The sequence below is a fragment of the Pristiophorus japonicus genome, chromosome 1 (genome assembly GCF_044704955.1).
Source record: "Pristiophorus japonicus isolate sPriJap1 chromosome 1, sPriJap1.hap1, whole genome shotgun sequence".
NCBI lineage: Eukaryota > Metazoa > Chordata > Chondrichthyes > Pristiophoridae > Pristiophorus > Pristiophorus japonicus.
The window spans coordinates 414,557,764-414,584,887 of NC_091977.1; the positions used below are offsets into that span (position 1 = coordinate 414,557,764).

A 27,124-nucleotide genomic window follows, 5' to 3' on the forward strand; every position below is an offset into this window, starting at 1 on the left:
ATGCATTGGCCCCACTCACTCTAGTTTCAACCAGTCATTATCTTACACAGACTACTGTGTCCTTGCTTGTGTAGATTTAGATATGACCCCTCTCTAATCAACTGTCAAAGCATGTAATTAAAAAGTTAACAGTTAACCTAGTTAAGTCTATCTAACGGTTAATGAGGTATCGTACATATCCTGATGGGCTCCACTTTGTCCAGATTCAACCATCTAACAGTATAAAGGTTACCTAACAACTTATATTTTATCTTCCACTTCTATGTGAAAATGGATACATTGGCTAGGATTTTGTGGTCAGCAGCAAACAAACAGCGCTAGCCATTCATTATACTTACACTTGCCTACAGACTTTCCGTGGGCTTTTGCACTGGAAGTTGCGGATATTAGACATCAAAAACAGCACAGCACCCTCTACATGCAAGTAATGATGTGTCTCCTTAACCAATCAGATTGAAGAAAACCTTGCTGAGACATGCAGAGTCTGAACCAGGAAGTGTCAATTAGAATATTTTATTCACTGCCAAATTATGTACAGAAAGCAAAATAAAGAGAGGAAACAATGGGATAAAGGCAAAGAAAAAGTTAGACACACAATTATTTTAAAAATATATCTTTTTTAAAGTCTCCAACAATAATTAAAATCTGAAGGAATGAGACTCCACACTTGTAAAAGTTAATTTTCAGTGCCAGAGAGGTTGTTTGGCAGTAATTAAGACTAATCACGATGTTAAAATTTCACTTACACATGCATGGACAAGCCCTAACTTTTTCTGGCGTGTTTAGTGGGCAAATACCCCAACTTCACGCCATTGCATGTATTTGAATGCTGAGTCTCAACGAAATACCGGTGTAGCAAAGCTTCTGGAGGGGCAGGGCAACTCGGACAACAACTTCCTAATTTCCGCGTTTAACTGCACATGTGCGGACGCTGGAAGTTGATGTCCGATTTACTCAATAATAGTGAGTGCCGATAGCCTCACCGTTATTTCTACTGTAAAATCCAGACTAAAGTGTTAATTTAACAAGTCTACCATTTCCTTATTGTTCATTACAGTTTCACCTACATCTGTCTTTAATGGGCCCACATTCCCCTTTCTCACACTCTCAATATATTTTCAAATTTTTTACTGTTGGCTTTGATATCACTTGCACATTTCTTTATGCACCTCATGACTTTCTCTGTATACCTTTGTTGCTTTTTCTAGCTTTCCCAGTCTGCTGGATTTCCACTTTTTCTTGCATTTGTGCAAGTATTTTCTTTTAACTTGATACAGTCTCTTAGCTGGTTAGGCATCAGCTGGAGTATTGTGTCTAATTCTGGGCATCACACTTTAGGATGGATGTCAGTGCCTTGGAGTGGGAATAGAGATTATTAAAATGGTACCAGGACTGAGGAACTTGAGTTATGTGGAGAGACTGGAGAAGCTGGGTTTGTTCTCATTGGCGGTTAAGAGGAGAATTGACAAGTGTTCAAAATCATGAATGGTTTTGATGGAGTAAATAAGGAGAAATTGTTTACAGTGCCAGAGGGGCAGTAACCAGCGAACACAGATTTAAGGTAATTGGCAAAAGAACCAGAGGGGCGATGAGAATTTTTTTTCTATGCAGCGAATTATTACGATCTGGAAAACGCTGCCTGAAAGAGTAGTGGAAGCAGATTCAGTCGTAACTTTCAAAAGGGAATTGGATATGTATTTGAAACGGAAAGTTTTACATATCTATGGGGAAAGAGCAGGAAAGTGCGAATCATTGGGTGGCTCTTTCAAAGAGCTGGCACAGGGATGATGGGAAAATTGCCTTCTGTGCTGTATGATTCTATGATCTCATTTGATGACCATGGTTGCTGAACTACACAAGTAATGTCTTTGCCATTTAGGGGTATGTGTTGCTTTTGTATTGTACCAAATAATTCTTTGAATATTTCCCAATTTGTTGTACCCATTAACAGCTTAGCCCAGTTTACTGTGGTCAATTCATTTCTCATCCTTTAAAAATTTGCCTTACTTAAATTTAATAACTTGATTTGTGAATCTTGCATCTCCCTCTCAAACCTAATATAAAATTCAATCATAATGGCCCTGAAATTCCGGTTGGAGGCTTCCTTCAGATGAAAGCCTTCGGACCCGCAAGTTTTCTACGAATGTACCTGGTGGTCCCAGAGGTGCCTTTGATTCCGGTCGGAGGCCTTCTTTCCACGTGCATCGCAGCACTCCCCTGTCTTCGAGGTACCCAAGCGTAAGCTGGAGTCACATGGGCCTGGACAACCAATCACGGTGCAGTATTCTCATTGATAGTAATGGGAAGTTCCCACTACTATCAATGAGAAAACCCCCTAAAACAGCCAAACACAACATAATAAATAATAAAAAAACCTTATATTTAAAATTAATTGAAATTAAATTAAATGTTTTAGAAACTTTTAAATGTTTTAAAATGTTTGAGGGTTAAAAATAAACTTGCCTGAATGGACAGGATTTTTAAGATTAAAAATTAGTGATAACATTTAATTTTTACATTTTAAAACTCTTACACTGTTAAAAGTAGGCTATGCACCTGCTTTCACCAGGTATAAAAGTTCCAAGGACATTCCCTGGACAAAATCTCACCCGCGCGAATGTCCTTGCTGTGGGGATGTGGAAGATCTGTCGAGATATCTTGACAGATCAGAAACGCCGATTTTCGGCACATGCGCATTGCATTCTGTGCTGAAAACCGGCTTTTGCAGGGCCGGAATTTTACGGCCATTATGTTCACTGTGCGCAAGATTGTTACTCTCAGATTGTTAACTAATTTTGGTTTGTTACTTATCACAACATCTAGTATAGCCCATACCATGTCGGTTCTGAAACCTAATGGCCTGGAAATTGCGGCCTCCTCGGGTCCGTACGGAGTTTCTACGGACCCGGGAATGCATAGGAAAAGCCGGTTTTCAGCACACAATGTGCATGCGCTGAAAAACAGCTTTTCCGATCTGTCAAATTACTGGCTTGACAGATCCTCCACATATCAGGAGCGAGGACATTTGCAAGGGCAAGATTGCGGAATTTACCCATGTTGGGGTAAAAAGAAGTCTTCTCTTCCTCAAGGTAGACTCCCTGATATAAGGAATCGACACCCGCCCTCTCGTATATCGACCAAGGAATCACTCAGACGAAACCTCGGTTAACCGGTTTTTATTCAAGCATGCTAGGGAAGGGTTCCGATGAACACTTCCCTGATCAGAGGTTTTACAATTACAATTATACAGTTTTTTGAGGTGTGCAACCCGCCTACAAAACCACCGATTGACCTACTGCTATCAGCGAAGTTACATTGATTTGTTGACCCTTATCAGACTGCCTCTGAGTGGTTCTTCCCCACCTGTCCATCTCCCATCACACGTCGCCCTTCTGAAATATGTTATTCGGTGGTGTCAACTTTACACACAATCTGAAACATGTGTCAGATCAATTCACTACCTTCAGTATCCACTTTAGTGACCATTTTTTATACCCTTACAATCCCCCCTAATGACCTGTGGCTATATGCCCAAGATAGGCCATTTCCCAATTAATTCCTCATGGGTGAGCCTCTAGGGTTGTCCTTTCGCTTGGGTAGCGCTACTTCCCGAACTGCAGGATCCACCTGTTGGCTTTCCCATTAAGGTTATACTAGATAAGTCCTTTCTGCTGGACTGTCTATATTCCCTTTATTCAATGTTTTAACTATAGTTCAGGCTATGTCCTGCCTGTTATGTCGGTTACACCTTTTACAGCTAACAGTAGCAAGGTGACCAGTGTGATCCCTTGCACTACAACCACTACATTGAGTCCAGCATAGTTCATGTACCAAGCTATCTAGCCAACATTTTCTCAGTGTTTGAATTATCCCCCGCCTGGGGTATCCTCTATTTCTTCCATCTTTCCTGATCTTCCCCCACTTGGGGTCTTCTCTATGTTGCTTCAGATATTCTCTTTCATTGTGTTCAATTCACTGCTCCAGTCGAGTTTGTTCCTCATTCAGTTCGGGTATCGGTTTTCCTTGCAGCCCGATGGCCTTCTCATACCCTTCTCGGATAGTGTCTATCATTGTCTCATTGATGTTTTCCTCTTTCAGTTCAGGGTTTATAACGTATCCATGTGTCTTGTCAAGCGGGGTAAAGCAGATGTCAGTATTCATGGTGGCGCATTTGGCCATATCCACAGTCGTCTTTGATCATTCGTAGTGGATCTCAACATGAAACAACTTGGTTATTTTTATAACAATCATCTATGCTGAGACTCTTAGTACTGTTGCTCTCTTCAATTGCATATCTGGATTGTCATGATACTGCACACAAGTTTGATTTCTTATATCCTCTTATTTGTTTGGTATAGGGGATCTCCCTTTGTCACATCATACTGTGGTATAGATTTAAATGTCCGGTTACACATCTGACCTTTGGGACCCAAACATGACACTTTCTCTGCACCTCACTTGCATGAGTCATGTTTTGTCCAAGGTCCAGTTGGTAAATACATCAAATGTTATCCAATCCGGCATCTTTCCATTTTGAAGTTCTAGGTTATACATAAGAACATAGAAATAGGAACAGTAGGAACAGGCGTAGGTCATACGGCCCCTTGAGCCTAATCCGCCATTCAATAAGATCATGGCTGATCTCATCACAGACTCACCTCCACTTCCCTGCCCATTCCCCATAATCCCTTATCTCCTTATCGTTTAAGAAATTGTCTATTTCTGTCTTAAATTTATTCAATGTCCCAGCTTCCACAGCTCTCTGAGGCAGCGAATTCCCCAGATTTACAACCCTCAGAAGAAATTTCTCCTCATCGGTTTAAATGGCGACCCCTTATTCTAAGATCATGCCCTCTGGTTCTAGTCTTCCCCTAATATGTCTTTACTATACAGTATAAATGCACATGAGGCCCATACTTGAGAAAAGGTCACTCTATGACGAGTAACCTTTATTAGCCAGCACTGAACTGATGAAGGTGGGTGGAGCTTCCCCTTTTTTACCTGAAAGTCCAGGTTAGGAGTGTCTCCCACAAGTTCACCACCTAGTGGTCAATGTTCTCATGGTATACAGCTTAGGTCAGTTTATACATGGGTTACAATGATAGTTGAATACATTACATCACCTTACCTTCCCCCCCCCCCCCCCCCCCCAAAGTCTTATTGGGATCACAGGTTAAGTCTCTCTGGTGGTTTGTGCTCCCTTGTAGAGCACCTGAGTTGGGGCTCCGGTTGTTGGGCACTGGCCTGAGTGTCTGCTGTTTGCGGTGCCTCAGGCCTGTCCGGACTGCCCACAGTGATTGGGCTCTCCTCCGCTTGGTTCCGGTGTTCGGTCACCTGTGGAGGAGTGAACTCTACATCGTGTTCTTCCTCTGCTTCTATTGGGTTGCTGAACCTCCATTTTGTTTGATCCACGTGTTTGCGGCAGATTTGTCCATTGGTAATTTTAACTGCCAGAATCCTGATCCACTGTTTGGCAAATACAGTGCCTGCGAGCCATTTAGGCCTTGCAGCGTAGTTGAGGAACAAGACAGGGTCATTGACATCAATACATCGCGTCCTCGCATTCCCGTCATGGTAGTCACATTGTGACTGGGGTCTGCTCTCAACAATTTCTTTCATGGTGGGGTGTATAAGGGATAACCTGGTTTTGAGCGTCCTTTTCATTAGCAGCTCTGCGGGTGAGCGAGTGCGGTCGGGATCTTTTGGCCAACAGGAGGCGTGATAAGCGGCTTTGTAGGAAACCCCCATGGATTCTGAGCATCCCCTGTTTGATTATCTGCACTGCTCGTTCCTCCTGGCCGTTTGAGGCCGGCTTGAACGGTGCCGTTCTGACATGGTTGATACCATTTCCTGCCATGAAGTCCTGGAATTCAATGCTTGTAAAGCACAGGCCATTGTCGCTGACCAAGACGTCCGGTAGACCATGGGCGGCGAACATTGCCCGTAGACTTTCTACCGTGGCAGAGGATGTGCTTGAATTGAGAATGTCACACTCGATCATTTGGAGTAGGCGTCTACTACCATCAAAAACATTTTTCCCATGAAAGGACCTGCGTAGTCCACATGGATGCATGACCATGGCTTGGTGGGCCAGGACCAGGGACTAAGGGGGGCTTCCCTGGGTGCATTGCTCAGCTGGGCATACGTGTTGCACCTGCGAACACAAAGTTCCAGATCTGCATCTATCCCTGGCCACCAAACGTATGACCTGGCAATTGCCTTCATCGTGACAATGCCCGGGTGCTCATTGTGGAGTTCTCTGATGAACATCTCTCTGCCCATCTGGGGCGTGACTACTCGGTTTCCCCATAGTAGGTAATCGGCCTGAATCGAGAGTTAATCCTTGCGCCTGTGAAATGGTTTGAATTCCTCAGGGCATGCCCCGTACGTGGCTGCCCAGTCCCCATTCAGGACACATTTCTTGACTAAAGACAGTAGCGGGTTTCTATTTGTCCAGACTTTGATCTGACGGGCTGTCATGGGTGAGCCTTCGCTTTCGAAAGCTTCAACAGGCATGACCATCTCAGCAACATGCTCGATTGCCCCCTCGGTGGTGGCTAGTGGGAGCCTGCTGAGTGCATCGGCGCAGTTTTCAGTGCCCGGTCTGTGCCGAATTGTGTAGTCATAGGCTGGCTAACGCAAGTGCCCAGCTCTGTGTGCGGGCCAATGCATTTGCATTTGTGGCCTTGTCGGCCAAAAGGGACATTAGGGATTTGTGATCTGTCTCCAATTCAAATTTCTTGCCAAACAGGTACGGGTGCATTTTTTTTTTACAGCATATACACATGCAAGCGCTTCCTTTTCTACCATCCCGTAGCCCCGTTCTGCCTGGGACAGACTTCTGGAGGCATAAGCTACCGGCTGTAACTGACCCTTGGCATTAACATGCTGCAACACACACCTGACCCCATAGGATGACGCATCGCACGTTTCTTACATGGGTCATATAGATTGTTGGAGCAAAACAAATTGTGTGCTCTATCAAAAGCCCTTTCCTGGCTGTTGCCCCAGGCCCATTCGCGACATTTGCCTAGGAGCACGTGTAGCGGCTCTTAACAGCATGCTCAATTTGTGAAGAAAGTTATCAAAATAGTTCAGGAGCCCCAGGAATGAATGCAGCTCCGTCGTGTTAGGGGTCTGGGTGTTCTCTGGATCGCTTCTGTTTTGGACGCAGTAGGTTGCTGCTACCCTCATCCCCAGGAATTCTACCTCTGGAGCCTCCAAAACAAGTATATCCTTTCGTAAATATGGAAACCAAAACTGCATGCAGTACTTCAGGTGTAGCCTCATCAATACCCTGTACAGCTGGCACAAGACTTCCCTTCTCCTGATACTCCATGTCCTTTGCAATTAAGGCCAAGATTCCATTGGCTTTCCTGATCACTTGCTGTACCTGCATACTAACCTTTTGTATTTCATGCAATAAGTACCCCCAGGTCCTGCTGTACTGTGGCACTTTGCAATCTTTCTCCACTTAAAAATAACTTGCTCTTTGATTTTTTTCTGCCAAAGTATATTATACTGCAAATGCCAAATTTTTGCCCACTCACTTAGTCTGTCTATATTCCTTTGCAGATTTTTTGTGTCCTCCTCACATATTGCTTCTTCCATCTTTGTAGCATCAGCAAACTTGGCTATGTTACACTCAGTCCCTTCTTCCAAGTCGTTAACATAGATTGTTAATAGGTGGGGTCCCAGCACTGATCCCTGCGGCACTCCACTAGTTACTGGTTGCCAACCAGAGAATGAACCATTTATCCCAACTCTCTGTTTTCTGTTGTTAGCCAATCCTCTATCCATGCTAATATATTACCCCCAACCCCATGCTTTTATGTGGCACCTTGTCAAATGCCTTCTGGAAGTCCAAATACACCACATCCACTGGTTTCCCTTTATCCACCCTTTTTGTTACATCCTCAGAGAATTCCAGCAAATTTGTCAAACATGACTTCCCCTTAATAAATCCATGCTGACTCTACCTGACCGAATTTTGCTTTTCCAACTGTCCTGCTACTGCTTTAATAATGAACTCCAACATCTTCCTAACCACAGATGTTAGGCTAACTGGTCTATAGTTTTCTGCTTTTGTCTGCATCTTTTTTTAAATAGAGGCATTACATTTGCAGTTTTCCAATCTGCTGGGACCTCCCCAGAATCCAGGGAATTTTGCTAAATTACAACCAATGCATCCATTATCCCTGACGCTACTTCTCTTAATACCCTAGGATGCAAGCCATCAGGTCCAGGGGATTTATCTGCCTTTAGTCCCATTATCTTACTGATTATCACCTCCTTAGTGATTGTGATTGTGTTAAGTTCACAATGTTTCACATGTTTCCTTCCGCAGGCCCGATTATACATGCTCCGACCTGGGCTTCCCTGGCTAGTGTACCTGTCTCCGCCACTCCCTTGGCTGCCTCGTTTGCTCATTTCTTAACAATATCTTCATGTTTTATTGGCCCTCCTCCTGAAGTCATGTATCCCTGTCTACTCCAGGCTATCATATAATCATGCACTTCTCCAAAAGCATACCGACTGTCTGTATAGATGTTTTCTCTTTTTCCTTTAGCCATCCTCAGAGCCTCAGTGAGAGCCACTAATTCAGCCACTTGAGCCGATAGGCCCCCTTCTAGCCGTCCTTCCCTTCTAACCTGTCTGCTGCTATCTACCACTGCCCATCCCGTCTGTGGTGTCCCGTTGATATAGCGCCGAGACCCGTCTACGTATAGATCCATGTCTGCCTCCTCAAGCGGGGTTTCACTAGCCTGACTACGTCCCTGTCAGGCTACACTGATGCTCCTCTCCCTGTATAATGATCCACTCTGCAGGGTTGTTACAGTTATCTTTTATTGTTACCGTCCTGTTGCAGTAAGAGCATTGCTTCCCACCTAGCTCTTCTTGCGTCGAATACTGTTTTTATCCTTCCTGTGTTAAGCACTTCTACTAAGGTATTCTGGGTACGTAGGATAACGTGTCCCGACATTACTATGCCACTGGCCTATGCCTGGCCCCATGTAATTGAGTCACCACTGCGTTATGATCTTTACTGTGGTATGTATAGATGTGGAAGGGCCTATTCTGGTCGGGTAATCCTAGGGCTGGAGCACTTTACAAATGCCGTTTCCTGATCAGGGCCCCAGTTTACTGGCTCTTGGGAGGGTTTCCTCCCTTTGACCAGGTCCTGTATAGGTTGGACCATCTCGGCATATTCGGGAATAAAATTTTGGCAGTAGTTGAATAGCCCTAGTACCTGCCTGACCCCTTTCACGGTCCCTGTCCTTGAGCATTTGTCTTTTCCCTTGTGTTATGATGTATTCTCGATATGTTACTTCACTCTTTCCATATTAAAGATTACACATTTTTTAAAATTCTTTATAATTCTTACAATTTTATTTTCCTTCTGGCACGTGGGAAAACAGTCACTTCCAATTCAGAAACCCAAATTAATAATGTCCAGTATTTTTTAAATTCCATGCAGCGATACTAAAGTTGTTTGGTGAACTAAATAAAACAGCTGTCAGTGGAAAGGGTTAACTCCTTTGCAGGTTTGTAAGAAGGCCTGATGTCATTACGTGATTTCGCGTAATTCTTTTTTAAAACCTTTTCCCAATATTAGAATACGGCATTAATTTTAAAAAGGTTTTCAAACCCGAAATTTAAATCTCCTTTACTGAAGTAGAAACTTTCCCGTGATTTAAAATAGCATTTTCCAAAACAACCAAATGGCAAAAATCATCAACATAGTGTCTTTTATCTCTTTTCCAATGTGGTGAAGGTTTCATATTCATACTTTGAAAAGAGACCGGAATTTCACCGTGGCCATGATGGAAGTCCGGTTTGCATTGGTTAATTACCCTCAATAATCCAATTAAACCAATATCTTTTTCATAGCCAATATAAAACAGTTACGTCATTTTGCATCGTTAATTTAAATTACATAAGACAATCGCAAATTTTTCTTACTCCAATTAAACGTTCAATTTGTTTTTCTTTTAGCAATTGTAGCTTCAAGGTTGCATGTTTTATCTTTTGTTAAACAACCCATCCTGTGTGCATTTCATTTTCTGTAAATAATCCAATTAACTCTGCATCTGCGTTTCTAACTTAATAATCTTTTGATGGCCTTCCTCCAATCTATCGTTAAACATTTTTGTTTTCTCTTTCTCGGCACAAAAGCTGCAGCTTCTATGTCGGTTTTAACTTGTAAGTTTTTTTGGGGGATTATTTTCACATTCTTTCCTGCTAGCATTTATACTCAAGACCCTTGTGGTCCATATCTCAGATTCCCCCTGGTCTTCATTTCATCCCACCTGCCAGTTTTTCCTAACGATCCTGGGGTTGGCACCCACCGTCCCTTTAGGTTGTATTCTTTCTTGTGTGCGCTGTGCACGATCAATACAGGCTTCTCCCTGTTATTACCGTATCACCGTCACACTTCAGGACACACACCTATCCTACCTTGGTTTCCGTCCTTTCATGGCTCGCTATAACTTAATTATCCAGATTACCCCCTCTTAGTTCTTTATGCAGATTACCTCCTTCCCCGTCAATGCTACAGTTCTGCAGGTTGTACAAAAAAGCATACTCACTGCAATATCAGCAGCCACATCCTGGGATCGGAGTGTCTGCACCCTTCTCGCAGGGCCAAATGTTGGGGTAAAAAGAAGATTTCTCTTCCTCAAGGTGGTCTGCCTGATATAAGGAATCGACACCCGCCCTCTCGTATAGCGACCACGGAATCACTCAGACGAAACCTCGGATAACCGGTTTTTATTCAAGCATGCTTGGAAAGGGTTCCGATGAACACTTCCCGATCAGAGGTTTTACAATTACAATTATACAGTTTTTCGAGGTGTGTGACCCTCCTACAAAACCACCGATTGGCCTCCTGCTATCAGTGAAGTTACATTGATTTGTTGACCCTTATCAGACTGGCTGAGTGGTTCTTCTCCACCTGTTCATCTCCCATCACATGTCACTCTTCTGGAATGTGCTATTCAATGGTGTCAACTTTGCCTCAGTTCCTCATGACGTGTTGATTAACTTTGTTTTCCAGGATGGTGCCTCCTTATCCCTCTTCCAAGAACTCTAATCAAAACTACCAGTCAATACCAGCCTGTTCCCATGCTGCTATAATCTATGTTCCCAAATATTTTACTGTCCTTGTTCTGTACTGAATATGTAAGTTTCCATGAGTCTGTACTAAGGTTAATACAACGGATGGTTCATTAACTATCAAGCCTTCTTAAAACCCATTCAAGCAAGTGTATAAGTGTGCTTTACATACAATCTGGACCATGTGTCAGATCAATTCACTACCTTCAGTATCCACTTTAGTGACCATTTTTTAATCCCCTTACAATGCATATCTTGCCCAGCAAATGCCCTCAAAGCTCTTGCACCTGATAAAAGCAGGCACATAGCCTAATTTTATAGGTATGAGTTTTAAAACACACAAAAACATTGTTAAATAAAATGTTAAAAACATGTTATTGTTAAAAACCCTCCCCACTACGGTAAGTTTATTTTAAACTATATTTCAAAAAACTTTTTTAAAAATCGGAAAAATATATATTTTTTAAATACATAAATAACTAATTAATTTAAATTAATAAAAATATGTTGTGCATTTTTTCTATCTTTTATTATTGGTTATTAGTGTTTGGGGGGGGGTTCTCAGTCATCATAATGGGAACTCCAACTTACAGAGTTCCCATTATTATGAATGAGAATATACTGCACCTGATTGGCTGCCCAGAGCCATGTGACTCCAGCTCCAGGCCTGCGCACGTCCTGACGTGCACGCGCTGCGACGTGCAGTCAGGAGAGGCCTCCGGACCGGGATCTCATGTAGCATCTTTTTTCTAAAATATATTCGAACGCCCACGGGAAGGAGAAACCGAGATTTCTGGGCCGTTGTTCTCGAAGACTTTCCCAAATACATTCTAGAAATTTATTGACTTTACTACTGGAGCTATTCTGCTTTTTCCAGTCTGTGAAAGTTCAAATCTCCCATTATAACTACATTGTTTTTGCTACATGTTTTCCTGATCTCTGTATTTATACATCCCTCCCACTACAGCACTACTGTCAGGAGGTCTGTTGACAATTCCCACCAGCATCCCTTGTTTTAGTTCTACCCAGTCTTCCTTACTGACATCTTTTCTTTATACTGCTGTAATTCATCTACAAATCCCACACAGTCTTACCCCCTATCTCTGCAACATTCTTGAGTCCTTTATCCCCTCACAAGTGCATCCTTCCTTCTTTCCATCCCTCACCACCACTAGTGACACAACGTAAGCTGCATCGGATCTACTCACTGGAGCTTATTATCTAAGCAACTCTGGTTCTTCACTTTTAAAAAAAAAACTTTTCAGAAGTCTTTCTTTTCATCAAGCTTTCAGTCACTCCTCCTAAGCTCTTCCTTTCTGGCTTGATCTTAGTTGACTTTAAAAACACTAAAATGCAATTGTGTATATAATTAATAGTCTTGCATCTGCAAGGCAACTATTTAAAGTTAGTTGGGAGCCACCTAACAGCGAAACAATCAAATTGCTCTGATTTTCTTCAAATCCTTTGAGCAGCAATGTTGTTTTCTCAGGCACCCCAGTACATATACCTAAAAATTAAATTTATACCAAAATAAGTCGACTAAAATTATATATTTATGGAAAAGAAACACTAAACCTACCTATAAAGTTCGATAAATTTATGTTACTGATGCTTCCAAGAAGTTTTCACTGCAAGCCCTGCCCTTCATCGGCCTGGCGCCTTTATTCTGCTAAGTTCCGAGAAGTTCTAGCTTCTTTTGATAAATTGTGTGTGTGTGTGAGACAGATGTACATTATGGGTGTTATAATGTCACCCCTCTTTTGTGGAACTGTAGTACGTAGAGTGCAGTACAACTACTTCTATCGCAATACTACAACTAGGCAGCACACATGCAAATAATATTGAAGTACTAACAGCAGGAAAAAAGCATGTATTTCATTAAAATTCTGCTCTCCGATGCGCTGTTGAAAATAGTTTTTTATTTTGGTTGCTGAGGGGTCTGATGGCAGCATCCGGGTCAGCAGAGAGGTTTTTTTAATGCTGAGCTCAGACATTGCTGCCAGAATCAGTCAGTCAGACCTGGGCTATCATCTATTTTGTGATGCAAGCTTATGCCAAGAAGTTCTATAAATTCACCATGGTTTGGGATCCTGTTATAGTGATTAATTTGTCCAGCAGTCCAAATGATCACTAACCAATTCATCATTATGTCAAAAGGTGTCAGTTTCCAATGCATGCTGGTAATCTCATGATTAATTTTGTATATGGTACATTTAAGCAGCAGATATTGTACTATATCTCCTCTGATATAGTACAATAAGAGAATGTTAATACTGCATCTTGAATTTTGTTCCATTCTTGGCTCTTGAAGGTATCCATTTAGGTACAAAATAATTCGATGAATCATTATTTTACAGCATTATTTGTGTTAATTGGTTAAACCGTATATTCCTAAAAGATTTTATGATCTGTAATATGCTTTTGTAAAAGGTTTTAAATGGTTCCTTTTGTTTTCCATCTTTAGCCCATTATTCCTATGTTTACACGGAATATTCGAGAAGGATTTAGGACATTTGGATGTTTTGGTAAGTAACGTCTTCGCTCCTGCTGTCGATCTAAATTGTATTTACGTAGAGGACACTAACAATATTCCAACAGTGGATAGTCAAGGGGCTATAGGGGAGAAAGAACTTAATACAATCACAATCACTAATGAGGCGGTACTCAGTAAGATAATGGGACTTAAAGGCAGATAAATCTCCTGCACCTGATGGCTTGCATCCTAAGGTCTTAAGAGAAGTAGCGGCAGGGATATTGGATGCATTGGTTGTAATTTACCAAAATTCCCTGGATTCTGGGGAGGTCCCAGCAGATTGGAAAGCTGCAAATGTAATGCCCCTATTCAAAAAAGGAGGCAGAGAAAAAACAAAACTATAGAAACATAGAAAATAGGTGCAGGAGTAGGCCATTCGGCCCTTCGAGCCTGCACCCCATTCAATGAGTTCATGGCTGAACATGCAACTTCAGTACCCCATTCCTGCTTTCTCGCCATACCCCTTGATCCCCCTAGTAGTAAGGACTACATCTAACTCCTTTTTGAATATATTTAGTGAATTGGCCTCAACAACTTCCTGTGGTAGAGAATTCCACAGGTTCACCACTCTCTGGATGAAGAAGTTTCTCCTTATCTCGGTCCTAAATGGCTTACCCCTATAGACCAGTTAGCCTAACATCTGTGGTTGGGAAAATGTTGGAGTCCATTATTAAAGAAGCAGTAACAGGACATTTGGAAAAGCAAAATTTGGTCAGCTTTATGAAGGGGAAGTCACATTTGACAAATTTGCTGGAGTTCTTTGAGGATGTAACGAACAGGGTAGATAAAGAGGAACCAGTGGATGTGGTGTATTTGGACTTCCAGAACGCATTTGACAAGGTGCCACACAAAAGGTTACTGCACAAGATAAATGTTCACGGGATTGGGGTTAATATATTAGCATGGATAGAAGATTGGCTAACAAACAGAGAGTCGGGATAAATGGTTCATTCTCTGGTTGGCATTCAGTAACGAGTGGGGTGCCGCAGGGATCGGTGCTGGGTCCCCTACTATTTACAATCTATGTTAACGACTTGGAAGAAGGGACTGCGTGTAACATAGCCACGTTTGCTTTTCCTCCCATCTTTGTATTGTCAGCAATGTGTAAGGAGGACGTAAAAAAGCTGCAAAAGGACACAGACAGGCGAAGTGAGTGGGCAAAAATTTGGCAGATGGAGTATAATGTTGCAAAGTGTGAGGTCATGCACTTTGGCAGAAAAAAATCTAAGAGCAAGTTATTATTTAAATGGAGAAAGATTGCAAAGTGCTGCAGTACAACGGGACCTGGGGTACTTGTGCATAAAACACAGAAGGATATTATGCAGGTACAGCAAGTGATCAGGCAGGCCAATGGAATCTTGGCCTTTATTGCAAAGGGTATGGAGTATAAAAGCAGGGAAGTCTTGTTACAGCTGTACAGGGTATTGGTGAAGCCACACCTAGAATACTGTGTGCAGTTTTGGTTTCCATACTTACGAAAGGATATGCTTGCTTTGGAGGCAATTCAGAGAAGGTTCACTCGGTTGATTCTGGGGATGAAGGTGTTGACTTATGAGGAAACGTTGTGTAGGTTGGGCCTCTACTCATTGGAATTCAGAAGAATGAGAGGTGATCTTATCGAAATGTATAAGATTATGAAGGGCCTTGACAAGGTGGATGCAGAGCGGATGTTTCCACTGGTGGGGGAGACTAGAACCAGAGGGCATGATCTTAGAATAAGGGGCCACCCATTTAGAACTGAGATGAGGAGAAATTTCTTCTCTCAGAGGGTTGTGAATCTATGGAATTCGCTGCCTCAGAGAGCTGTGGAAGCTGGGACATTCAATAAATTTAAGACAGAAATAGACAGTTTCTTAAACGATAAGGGGTTATGGGGAGCGGGCAGGGAAGTGGAGCTGAGTCCATGATCAGATCAGCCATGATCTTATTGAATGGCGGAGCTGGCTCGAGCGGCCGTATGGCCTACTCCTGCTCCTATTTCTTATGTTCTTATGTATTTTTGAATGTATTTAATGTGCAATTCAGCTATTAGCTGTGTACTTTACAGTTTAAGTACACAGGGGGATTAGGAAAAGGGGAGGTGCAACAAGACCTGGGTGTCATGGTACATCAGTTATTGAAAGTTGGCATGCAGGTCGAACAGGCGGTGAAGAAGGCAAATGGCATGCTGGCCTTCATAGCGAAAGGATTTGAGTATAGGAGTCGGGAGGTCTTACTGCAGTTGTACTGGGCCTTGGTGAGGCCACACCTTGAATATTGTGTTCAGTTTTGGTCTCCTAATCTAAGGAAGGACTGTCTTGCTCTTGAGGGAGTGCAGCGAAGGTTCATCAGACTGATTCCTGGGATGGCAGGACTGACATATGAAGAAAGATTGGATCGACTAGGCTTATATTCACTGGAATTTAGAAGAATAAGAGGGGATCACATAGAAACATGTAAAATTCTGATGGGATTGGACAATTTAGATGCAGGAAGAATGTTCCCGATGTTGGGGAAGTCCAGAACCAGGGGTCACAGTCTAAGGATAAGGGGTAAGCCATTTAGGACCGAGATAAGGTGAAACTTCTTCACTCAGAATTGTGAACCTGTGGAATTCTCCACCACAGAAAGTTGTTGAGGCCAGTTCGTTAGATATATTCAAAAGAGAGTTAGATGTGGCCCTTATGGCTAAAGGAATCAAGGGGTATGGAGAGAATGGGGTACTGAAGGTGCATGATCAGCCATGATCATTTTGAATGGTGGTGCAGGTTCGAAGGGCTGAATGTTCTACTCCTGCACCTATTTTCTGTGTTTCTATGTTTCTATGTTCCACCATATTAATGTTTTGATGATTTATTCACATTGACGTGCTCTTTATACTTGAATATCATCGTGGAACAATTAACTCATTTCCCATTTACTTGCATTTAATTTTAATCCAGTTCCATTATCTAGTGGTGTGCCCAGTATTTTACATAACACATGACCAGCAGTGCAGTGACATTTGACAAAAAAGAACAACATTTGCAGCAGTATTAGTATCCAGTGTGGCAAAGCAACCATAAATATTACTGATTTAGTAGTTTTCTTAACTTAACACAACAATTTGGTTGATATAGATCTTTAGATCTAGTTGAAAGTAACCTGTTTAATTTAAAGAATTATTAACCATTCTCTCAAGATGTGTTAATAGTTTCATTATTCAAATTGTAATGTATGCCTGTATGACAATCTAGTGGCTTACCTGGTTGAATGTTGTGTACAGTGTTTTAACCTGCAGCATAACTTTGTATTTTTAATCTTCAACAGGTATATGTAGATGGTTGTACGACAAATTTAGGTGGCCATTTGTTCCTATTTATGGAGGTTTTCCTGTACAGTTTTGCACCTATTTGGGAGATCCTATTCCTTATGATCCCAATATTACTGCTGCTGAGCTGGCTGAAAAGGTAACTTATTTCCCTCTTACAGTGTGTTATACAATTGGGCACATCGTCATTTTGAGAAAAAATCTACAACATTTCCAAAATAGCCATTTTTGAATCCCCACTATCTCTATCCTGAAGACAAATACTTGATGAACTTCACAGCTAAGTGGCAAGATGCTATGACTTGTACCTGCAGTCTTCATGAGTGCAGTGAGTTCCTAATTTGTGCTTAGTAATTGAGATCCCAAGTAGACCCAAGTGCTTCCCACAAGCAGAGGGAAACTGCAGAGGGTCCATCTGCATTCTTGTCACACAGTGCCCAAAGACCAGTTGGTGATTAAAATAGGCAAATTAGTGTAGGAAGACTACCTGTACCCCATAGTTTACTGTGGGCAGACATCATAAATTGGGCAGAAAGACTATTTTTAAATAGATGGGAGGGGGGGATTGAAGAATTTGCATAAAACTAAGTACTTGCCCAAATATGTATCGAAACAGGTGGACTGAAAACTGTAATATGCTTATAGCACATCAGCTCAGGTGATTTGTAATGCACTCACATAATGTTATCTTTTCATCTTTCTAGGCAAAGCAAGCTGTGCAGGGCTTAATAGACAAACACCAAAAAATACCAGGAAATATACTACGGGCCCTTTTAGAACGTTTTCACTGAAGCCAAAAAAATGAATGACTACACTTTTGAGAACACATTTTAGTGAAAACTTTTTTACAAACATTTTCTTTTCATTCTCAAGTATCTATATCTATACAAATACTGAATAATGCCTCCTGTTATACATTAAAATTATTTTGTTGAAAAAAGTCTTTTGCACCAGTATTAATGTCCTTGCCTGATTTCCTAAGTTTAGTACTGAATGTGGCATAGCATGTTGGATTGCCATTATGCAGTGTCATAAAGTGGAGAGACGCAGGTTCAATTGCCCCTTTCCATTACGTTCTTGATCTCCATGTGATATTGTGAAGAGACACTGAGCAAAGACTAGACGCCTCCCTTTGGCTACCGAGGATAGGTTGCCATGAGTCCTGGCGCCATATACCTTTAGAAGTTGGCTGGGGAATAGCATTGGCGGAGTACTGGGAACAAATCTGCCACTGGAGATAGGTGGCTTAGCATGATCTGTGTATGGGGGAAAGATGAGGATGAAATAGATCCATTTTATACAATCTGGAGGGAAAAAAACTCTAAAGAGAACAAAACTCGTGCTAAAAACTGTACACCAGATGAAGTACTGGAAATTTTTGAAAATCAGTCTATCAGAACATACTCGTGTAACTTGCATTCTCTGCCATTTTTTATTTTTTAATTAGATGGTCATCTGCTCACCTATACGTTGCCCATTAGTGTAGCTCATGCACTACATAACATCTCAGTAAAATAAACAGTCCTCTCCCAATAGTATGCTGTGTAGCAGGTGGTGAGGGCTGTAGTTCTCATTGGTTTGGGACATGTTTGCATACCAATTCAAGACCTTCCCTAAAGTTGAGTCCAACCATCTGTTTGCATATATTGGGAATGCTCAAGGCAATTACTAGTGATGGAAAAAAAACTCTTCCGTTTATCTTGGCCTGTTTTAATGAGTTATAATCTGTGTAACTTAAGTCAGCTCCCAATCTGAGTTTAAAGGATTTTGTACTGCCTCTGCATTTCCAGGGTATACAGTGAATCCAGTATAGCCTCAAAGTTGTGGAAACAAACACAAAATTGCAATCTATTTGCAAAAGTTACTGTATATTGAAGGTTGCAATTACTGTTAATTTTGGAATTAAATCTGGAAGCATTCTGATCAATTTGGGAAATTGTGCTACATATTTTAAGCTTTTAGAGGAAAAGGGAAGATTGGCACAAAGTAATTATATCTGTGTTCCAGACACATCAGTTCATTTATCATGGCTATCCTGATTATGTTTAAATATGAATAGAAGAGAATATTGAAAATTGCAGTGTTTGATTTTTTTTATACAGTTGATTTAAGAACATGTTGGAATTCTGGTTGTAGTCGGGATATATCTAAAATCATCAAAAAGAAAACGTGAACAAGATACATAAATGGCATTCATTCTAACTAAATTCTTTGGCACAAATATTACACTAATCAGTCTATTTAATTTATAAAATGTATTTAATTAAATGTGATAACTGGCCTTCTAGATCCTCCAACTTGTGCTCGCCTCAGCGTTGGTGGCTGTGCCTTCAGCCGTCTGGGCACCACAATCCGTAATTCCCTTGTTAAACCACTCCACATCTCCTTTAAGGCCCTCCGTAAAACCCACCTCTTTGATCAAGCTTTTGGTCATCCCTTCTAATATCTCCTTTGCTTCAGCGTCCATTTATGTTTGATTATGCCTTGGTGAATCAGCTTGCGACATTTTTCTACATAATGTAAATGCAAGTTGTTGTAGACGTCTGAGCTGCATTCAGGGTAAGGGCTAGAGGTATATCAGCATATTCAAGCTGAAGAATTAGGTGTTGTGCAAGGGGATATAGAAAATACAGGTTTATCCAACAAATAGGCACCAGAATGAGTTATTAGAATATAGGGTACTTGTATTCAAAACTATATCTGCCTAAATGTCCAGTTAATAATTGTTAAAGCAAATGAAGCAGTCATGAGATGGATCATTTTCATCAGCACTTATAATTTAATGACCAGATACTGTCAAAAAAATATATTGTCTGAATCAAATGGATGCTCCCATCTTTACGCCATAACTGGAACCACCATCTACCATTTTAACTTGCGTTGTCCTCCAACCATGCTTGACAACCTTGACTCATTTCTGCTGAAAATAATCCTCCAAAGCACACACAAGGATACAAATATTGTTTGGTCCTTAAACCTTCAATTTAAAAAAAGTGTTCAAATTAATCTGTGTTAACAGATCCTTCCTCTCCTCCATACCTACTTCTCAACCCAAAACACTAGATTGTAAAATTCTTTGATCTTTCAATCCTGCCATACCTCCATTAGCCAGAATAACCACAGTACATTTCATGTACATCTCCAAAATGTTTAGTAATATTTTAAACTCCGTATGCAATTTTTTAAGCAGAATACTTAAAGGGAACAGAGTAATTGTAGTTTCTGTTATCCTTGTGAGAGAGACCTACATAATTCACTCAAACTGCCATTGCCCTTATTCAGATCAAGCTTTTTTTTGTCTGTGCTGTCTAATGTCTCCATTCATGTCAATCAGGGTCACAGACACAAAAAATCTGTGAAAAGTGGCCAAAATCGGGGACACTTTGTTTTACAATGGGTCCCCAGGATTTTTCAAATTGTCCACTAATAGTTATTTTTGTACTGCAACTTGTGTTTCTTGTCAGTTAATGCCACTTTGTGGTGTCCACAAATACAGGTAGAAACGGAAGGATTTTTGATTGGAGTGCGCAATTTTTTTTCATTAGGGCATTTTCTTTACATGGATAGATTAACACATTGTATTTTAGTGGTACAGGTGCAGCGCCCGAATTCGGGACTGAGGGTGTTCCATATTCTGTGTTTTTCCGGACTTTGGAACGTTTTTCTGACGTCACGAATCCTGAAACACCGAGCCCAGGTTCGGGTATTTCTGGATTTCAGAACATCAAAGGGGGGTGGGGTGCTCGCCAAGGAGTTGTTCAGGTGGGGCCTGAGGTCTAGCAGCGGCCGGGCAAGGGGAGGCGAGGCCCGAGGTCGGGCAGCGGCAGCACCTCGAGGTCGGCGGGTCCGGATTCAGGAACATTTTACGGATTCCAGATGACCCTGCCACTAATTGGTCTGGATTCCGGAACTCCTGATTTTGGATGCTACACCTGTACGTATTTTAGCCTTAGCCCATACACCATCAACATGTACAAAGTGTGAAAAGCAGAATTTAAGGAATTTGGCTTCATTTATTATCTCCACTGGCCAGCTCTTGTAACTTGAAAAATGTCTTCGAGGATACTATAGTCCCCAGAAAGTTTAAAAATTCAGAACTGATAGAAATACTTAAAAAAAAAAATAGCATCTTTTACGACATTAGGTGTCCCAAAGCACTGCACAATTAATTACTTTTGAAGTAATGTAGCCAATATGTACACAGCAAGGTCCCACAAACAGCAAACGAGATAAATACCCTATTAATCTGTTTTTGGAAGTGTTGAGAGTGATAAGTGTTGAGAGGGATAAATATTGTGCAGAACACAGGAACTCCTCTGATCCTTTTAGAATAGTGCTAATGGAATATTTTACATCCACTTGAGCAGGCAGATGGGGGCTGGGTTTAACATCTCATCTAAAACAGCACTGCCGATAGTGCAGCACTCCTTTAGTAGTACACTGAATTGTCAGCATCAAGTTAATGGAGTGGGGCTTAAACCTACAACCTCCTGACTCAGAGGTGAGAGTGCTACAGCTAAGCCAAGCTGTTACTTAGAAATTGACCTGCAAAATTGGGGGATTCCAATTGAATTCAAATAGTTACGGGGTATGGCTTTGCTAATTTTCAACTTTGGGAGGATAGATTGAAAAAACGTTACGAACGTTTTTTTAATCCTAATATCATTAATTCTTGTGAAGATATGTTTGAATCAGTTCCTAGGGCCTGAAATTGGTGGACATATCATCCGCCGACATACTGCCCAAAATCGCGAAATTCATCAAAAAATACCTACATACTGCCCAGTGGAAAATTCATCAGCGACATACCGCTGGGTAGTATGCATACCGTCCGCCCATGCACATCACCTACATACCCACCCAAAATTGCAAAATTCACCACTTACCACCGACATACCGCCGACCCTGCAGAGACTGCCCTGGAAAAGGTGGTTTTAAGTTGATCTTCTGTCGGCGATATGCATCTTTACCTGTGAAAGTATTTTTATCTCTCTCCTCCCAGTCTCTCCCACCCCGGTCTCTTCCCCCCCCACAGCGATCTCCCCCACCCGCCCCCTCCCCCACGGTGATCTCCCCACGGCGATCTCACCCCCTCCTCCACAGCGATCTCTTTCCCCCCCCCCCCCCACAGCGATCTCTTCCCCCCCCCCCCCCACAGCGATCTCTTCCCCCCCCCCACAGCGATCTCTTCCCACCCCCCCCACAGCGATCTCTTTCCCCCCCCCCCACAGCGATCTCTTTCCCCCCCCCCCACAGCGATCTCTTTCCCCCACCCCACAGCGATCTCTTCCCCCCCTCCCACAGCGATCTCCCCCTCCCCCACAGCGATCTCCCCCACAGCGATCTCCCCCTCAGCGATGTCCCGCCCCCTCCCCCACAGCGATGTCCCGCCCCCTCCCCCACAGCGATGTCCCGCCCCCTCCCCCACAGCGATGTCCCGCCCCCTCCCCCACAGCGATGTCCCGCCCCCTCCCCCACAACGATGTCCCGCTCCCTCCCCCACAGCGATGTCCCGCCCCCTCCCCCACAGCGATGTCCCGCCCCCTCCCCCACGGCGATCTCCCCCCCCTCCCCCACGGCGATCTCCCCCCCTCCCCCACGGCGATCTCCCCCCCTCCCCCACGGCGATCTCCCCCCCTCCCCCACGGCGATCTCACCCCCTCCCCCACGGCGATCTCCCCCCCCCCCCCCCACGGCGATCTCCCCCCCCCCTCCCCCACGGCGATCTCCCCCCCCCCCCCCCACGGCGATCTCCCCCCCCCTCCCCCACGGCGATCTCACCCCCTCCCCCACGGCGATCTCCCCCCCCCCCCCCACGGCGATCTCCCCCCCCCCTCCCCCACGGCGATCTCCCCCCCCCTCCCCCACGGCGATCTCCCCCCCCTCCCCCACGGCGATCTCCCCCCCTCCCCCACGGCGATCTCCCCCCCTCCCCCACGGCGATCTCCCCCACGGCGATCTCCCCCCCTCCCCCACGGCGATCTCCCCCTCCCCCACGGCGATCTCCCCCCCCCCCCCCACGGCGATCTCCCCCCCCTCCCCCACGGCGATCTCCCCCCCCCTCCCCCACGGCGATCTCCCCCCCCTCCCCCACGGCGATCTCCCCCCCCTCCCCCACGGCGATCTCCCCCCCCTCCCCCACGGCGATCTCCCCCCCCCCCCCCACGGCAATCTCCCCCCCCTCCCCCACGGCGATCTCCCCCCCCCTCCCCCACGGCGATCTCCCCCCCCCTCCCCCACGGCGATCTCCCCCCCCTCCCCCACGGCGATCTCCCCCCCCCCCCCCACGGCGATCTCCCCCCCCCTCCCCCACGGCGATCTCCCCCCCCCCCCCCACGGCGATCTCCCCCCCCCTCCCCCACGGCGATCTCCCCCCCCCCCCCCACGGCGATCTCCCCCCCCCCCCCCACGGCGATCTCCCCCCCCCCCCCCACGGCGATCTCCCCCCCCCTCCCCCACGGCGATCTCCCCCCCCCTCCCCCATGGCGATCTCCCCCCCCTCCCCCACGGCGATCTCCCCCCCCTCCCCCACGGCGATCTCCCCCCCCTCCCCCACGGCGATCTCCCCCCCCCCCCCCACGGCAATCTCCCCCCCTCCCCCACGGCGATCTCCCCCCCCCTCCCCCACGGCGATCTCCCCCCCCTCCCCCACGGCGATCTCCCCCCCTCCCCCACGGCGATCTCCCCCCCTCCCCCACGGCGATCTCCCCCCCCTCCCCCACGGCGATCTCACCCCCTCCCCCACGGCGATCTCCCCCCCTCCCCCACGGCGATCTCCCCCCCTCCCCCACGGCGATCTCACCCCCTCCCCCACGGCGATCTCACCCTTCCCCCACGGCGATCTCACCCCCCCCTCCCCCACGGCGATCTCACCCCCCCCCATGCCGATCTCCTCCCCTTCCCCCCCCCCCACACAGCGATCTCCTCCCCCCTCTCACCCACACACGGCGATCTCCCCCCCTCCCCCACACAGCGATCTCCCCCCCTCCCCCACACAGCGATCGTCTCCTCCCCCCTCTCCCCCACTACTTTCTCTTCCCCCCCCCCCCCCCAGAGCGTTCTGTTTCCCCCCCCCACCCCCAGTGTTCTCTTCGCTACCCCCTCCACAGTGTTCTCTTCTCCCCCACCCCCCCCCCCCCCACTCACGGCCATCTCTCTCCTACCACCCCCCCCCTCACACACACAGCGATCTCCCCCGCCCCCCACAGCAATCTCTTTCCCCCCCCCACAGTGTTCTCTTCTCAACCCCCCCCCCCACACGGTTCTCTTCTGCCCCCCGCCCCCACATCGTTCTCTTCCTGCCCCCACAGCATTCTCTTCTCTTACCCCCCCACCCCCACAGCGTTCTCTTCTCTTCTCTACCCCCCCACACAGTATTCTCTCCCCCTCCCCACAGCGATTTCTCCCCCCCCCCCCCCCCACATCTCTCCACCTACTACACTCGGCTCAACATATCACCGAGAAAAAAGTGCCAAAAATCGCGCGCAATCCGTCACGGCGGTATGAAACGACATACCACCGAGAAATGGGCGAACCATCAGTTTTGACCAATTTCGGCTCCCATGTATTTAAAGGTGAAGAATGATAGTTAAGAGTTGCTCTTCTAATAGACAAGAAGTCTGCTAAAATATAATCAGTAAATTTAGCACCGATCAATTCTGGTTTAAAGGGCATTTGCAGTTTCTAATTTTTTTTCAATTCACATTTGACTTATTTTACTTATCGTTTCCATCTACCTTCCCTTTATATATAATCCATGCAATTTTTAAGATGTAAAAAACATACCATCTCTCGCAATGCTTTGGTATAATTGGCAACAGGAAGGTTTTTTCAAGACTGAATCACATTGTCTACTTTTACAAACTAGTAGTAGTTATTTGTCGGTGTGCTCGAATAATCAGTGGAGATATTTCAATGCTGTAGAATAGTCCAGTTTTGGTTGTTGTGCTTACAGAAAAGAGAGACAGTGAAAGTCCAAAGAATGATGGTTGGAAATAGACCTAGATAATTAAATTATAGTCTAAATAATTAACCTATTTCCAAAGCTGAAATTCCACATGACTGAATTTTAAAATCATTTTCCTAGCACATAATCTTTCGGTGTCAGAAAGTAAGCATGAAAAGAATGGCCACTAGCTTTAGTGAATACAGCAAGTTTATTTCTGGTATTGCTGCCAGTTGTGCAAGATTCACACATCAGGAGCTAGCAGCACCAGCACAATACAAAAGAGTGACCCGTATGCTGGTTTTCACTGCACTCCCTGTTCTCAAAAGCTCAGCTTCAAAGACACAGTGCTTTCTATTCTTTCTATACCTTCTGTTATCAGAATTTCTGATGTTACTGTGAGTATTCCTTTTTGGAAATTGAGTGGATGTTACACAATCCACTGTTACCGTCCTGGGAAAATTAATACATTTAAAAGTTGAACATTTGAGCAATATCAGTATAATGTTCCATGTGAGCAAATCCTGCATATAGATGAATCAAAACATTCCACATCTATCAATCACTGATTCAGTGATGCTGGTAATTCTTTTACCAAGCAGTTAATTGAATTATTTAAAGCTTGAATGTATTTGTGTGATGTTTTATAGTGTTTGTGTGCAGCATATAAAATACTCCTGCATTCAACATTTTCATGTTCTGATGATGGAACATGGACTAAATTAAATGTGAACCTTTTTCTTCATTAATTTGTCAGTTATGTCAGTGTATATCGACCTGTGTATTCTGTTTGCTATAATAGTCCATTGATTGGTTTTAAATAAAAATCAAAAGGTATGTTTATAAATATTTTATATAAAATAACAAGATGGTCTGGAATGGATTACTCAGGTGAACATGAACAGAAGTTGGATTTGAGCTTAGGAATCCAAACCTACTCTGGATGACGTATGTTTTTGTATTATATTCTGGATGTTGATTATGTATGTATTTTAAACCTTTTTCCTACTGAAGTTTAAATGTCAATTATTATAACAGTATCACTTAATTGTACAGGAGAGGTTTTTCCATGTTTCCTCCTAGACTATCAAAATGTCATTTTAAAACAAATTTGTGGTGATTTCTGTGTGTTTTAAATCTTTGGCTATTTCAGGATTGTGTCTTTATCATCCTGTTTCTTTTAGCAAGGTTTCACCTTATTTCCTTTAATACTTTGCTTGTAATTGTGTTCGTGGTGAAAACTATTTTAAATCTTGTCCTAAAACACAAAAAAAAGTATTTTGTTTACCTATTTATACTATTTGTAGTTGAGTGGTTCATGGTAGAAATACATTTTAATTGGTTCATTTGGCAGTGCAAGTGCCAACTTCTGCTATCTGTAATGTGCTGTTTAAGTGCCAAGGATGTCCTCACCTCCCCATTGAAATATAACTTTACTGTACATGATGTCTTTTTCGGGGGCTTTGTACAGGATGGTATAAAAATTAAAATTCACTAGCCATGTCCTTCAAAAAGAACAGATTTTATTTTAGCATCCATTTTGTTCGAGTGTTCCTGAATATTTATCTTTGATTTTAAAGTGTGTTGACCCCATTGAGAGAATTGCTAGCCTGGTAAAAAGGAACCTAAGTCAAAATAACAATTATGACAGCATCCTGAGTTACTAACTGATTCAAGATCCTTAATGCAGTCATTTTTGTATGCCAGTTTCCGATTGTCTTTCAGAACTTACTGGCCCTGAAATTCTGGTCGGAGGCAATTGCCTCTGACCGGAGAATTTTTCCAAAAGTACCTGGTGGTACCGGAGGAGCGAGAGATTCCGTTGGGGTGGCCTTCTCTTCCCGTGCTCCTGTCCTCCAGGTTCCCACGCAGAAGGTGCAGTCACATGTGACTGCTCAACCAATCAGGTAAAGTATTTTCAATTAATAGCACTGGGAACTCCGTATCTACGAGTTCTCAAACTATTAATTGAGGAAAAAAAACCCAAGCACAGTAACACCAATTGAAAAATAAAAAAACACACCTCACATAATTAAAATGAATTGAAATTAAAGTTAATAAATGGCGTAGAACTTCCACTTTCTCCTTCCTGCGGGCGTTCGACTAGATTTTAGAAAAAAAATGCACATCTACCTGAAGCTGCTGCGCCCACTTGAGTTTGCGATCCACAGGCCTCCTCTCCCTGCGAGTCACAGCGCGTGCACGTAGGGACGTGTACCCGGTCACCCAATCACAGGTAAGT

The 27,124-nt window shown here is 43.9% G+C and overlaps 1 protein-coding gene across 5 annotated transcripts in view; it reads left to right on the top strand.

Moving 5' to 3' along the window:
- Positions 1-20,267, top strand: part of tmem68 (transmembrane protein 68) — a 98,209-nt gene extending 77,942 nt beyond the window's left edge. For 4 of the 5 annotated variants that reach the window (XM_070892255.1, XM_070892246.1, XM_070892239.1 and 1 more), the window contains exons 6-8: positions 13,580-13,640; positions 16,937-17,076; positions 17,642-18,878. In XM_070892255.1, the coding sequence (XP_070748356.1) occupies positions 13,580-13,640; positions 16,937-17,076; positions 17,642-17,728 (288 nt within the window). In that variant the 3' untranslated portion in view covers positions 17,729-18,878. Of the gene's footprint in view, positions 1-13,579; positions 13,641-16,936; positions 17,077-17,641 lie in introns of all 5 variants that reach the window. The other variant, XM_070892266.1, reaches the window with a different exon arrangement.
- The last annotated feature ends 6,857 nt before the right edge of the window (positions 20,268-27,124 follow it).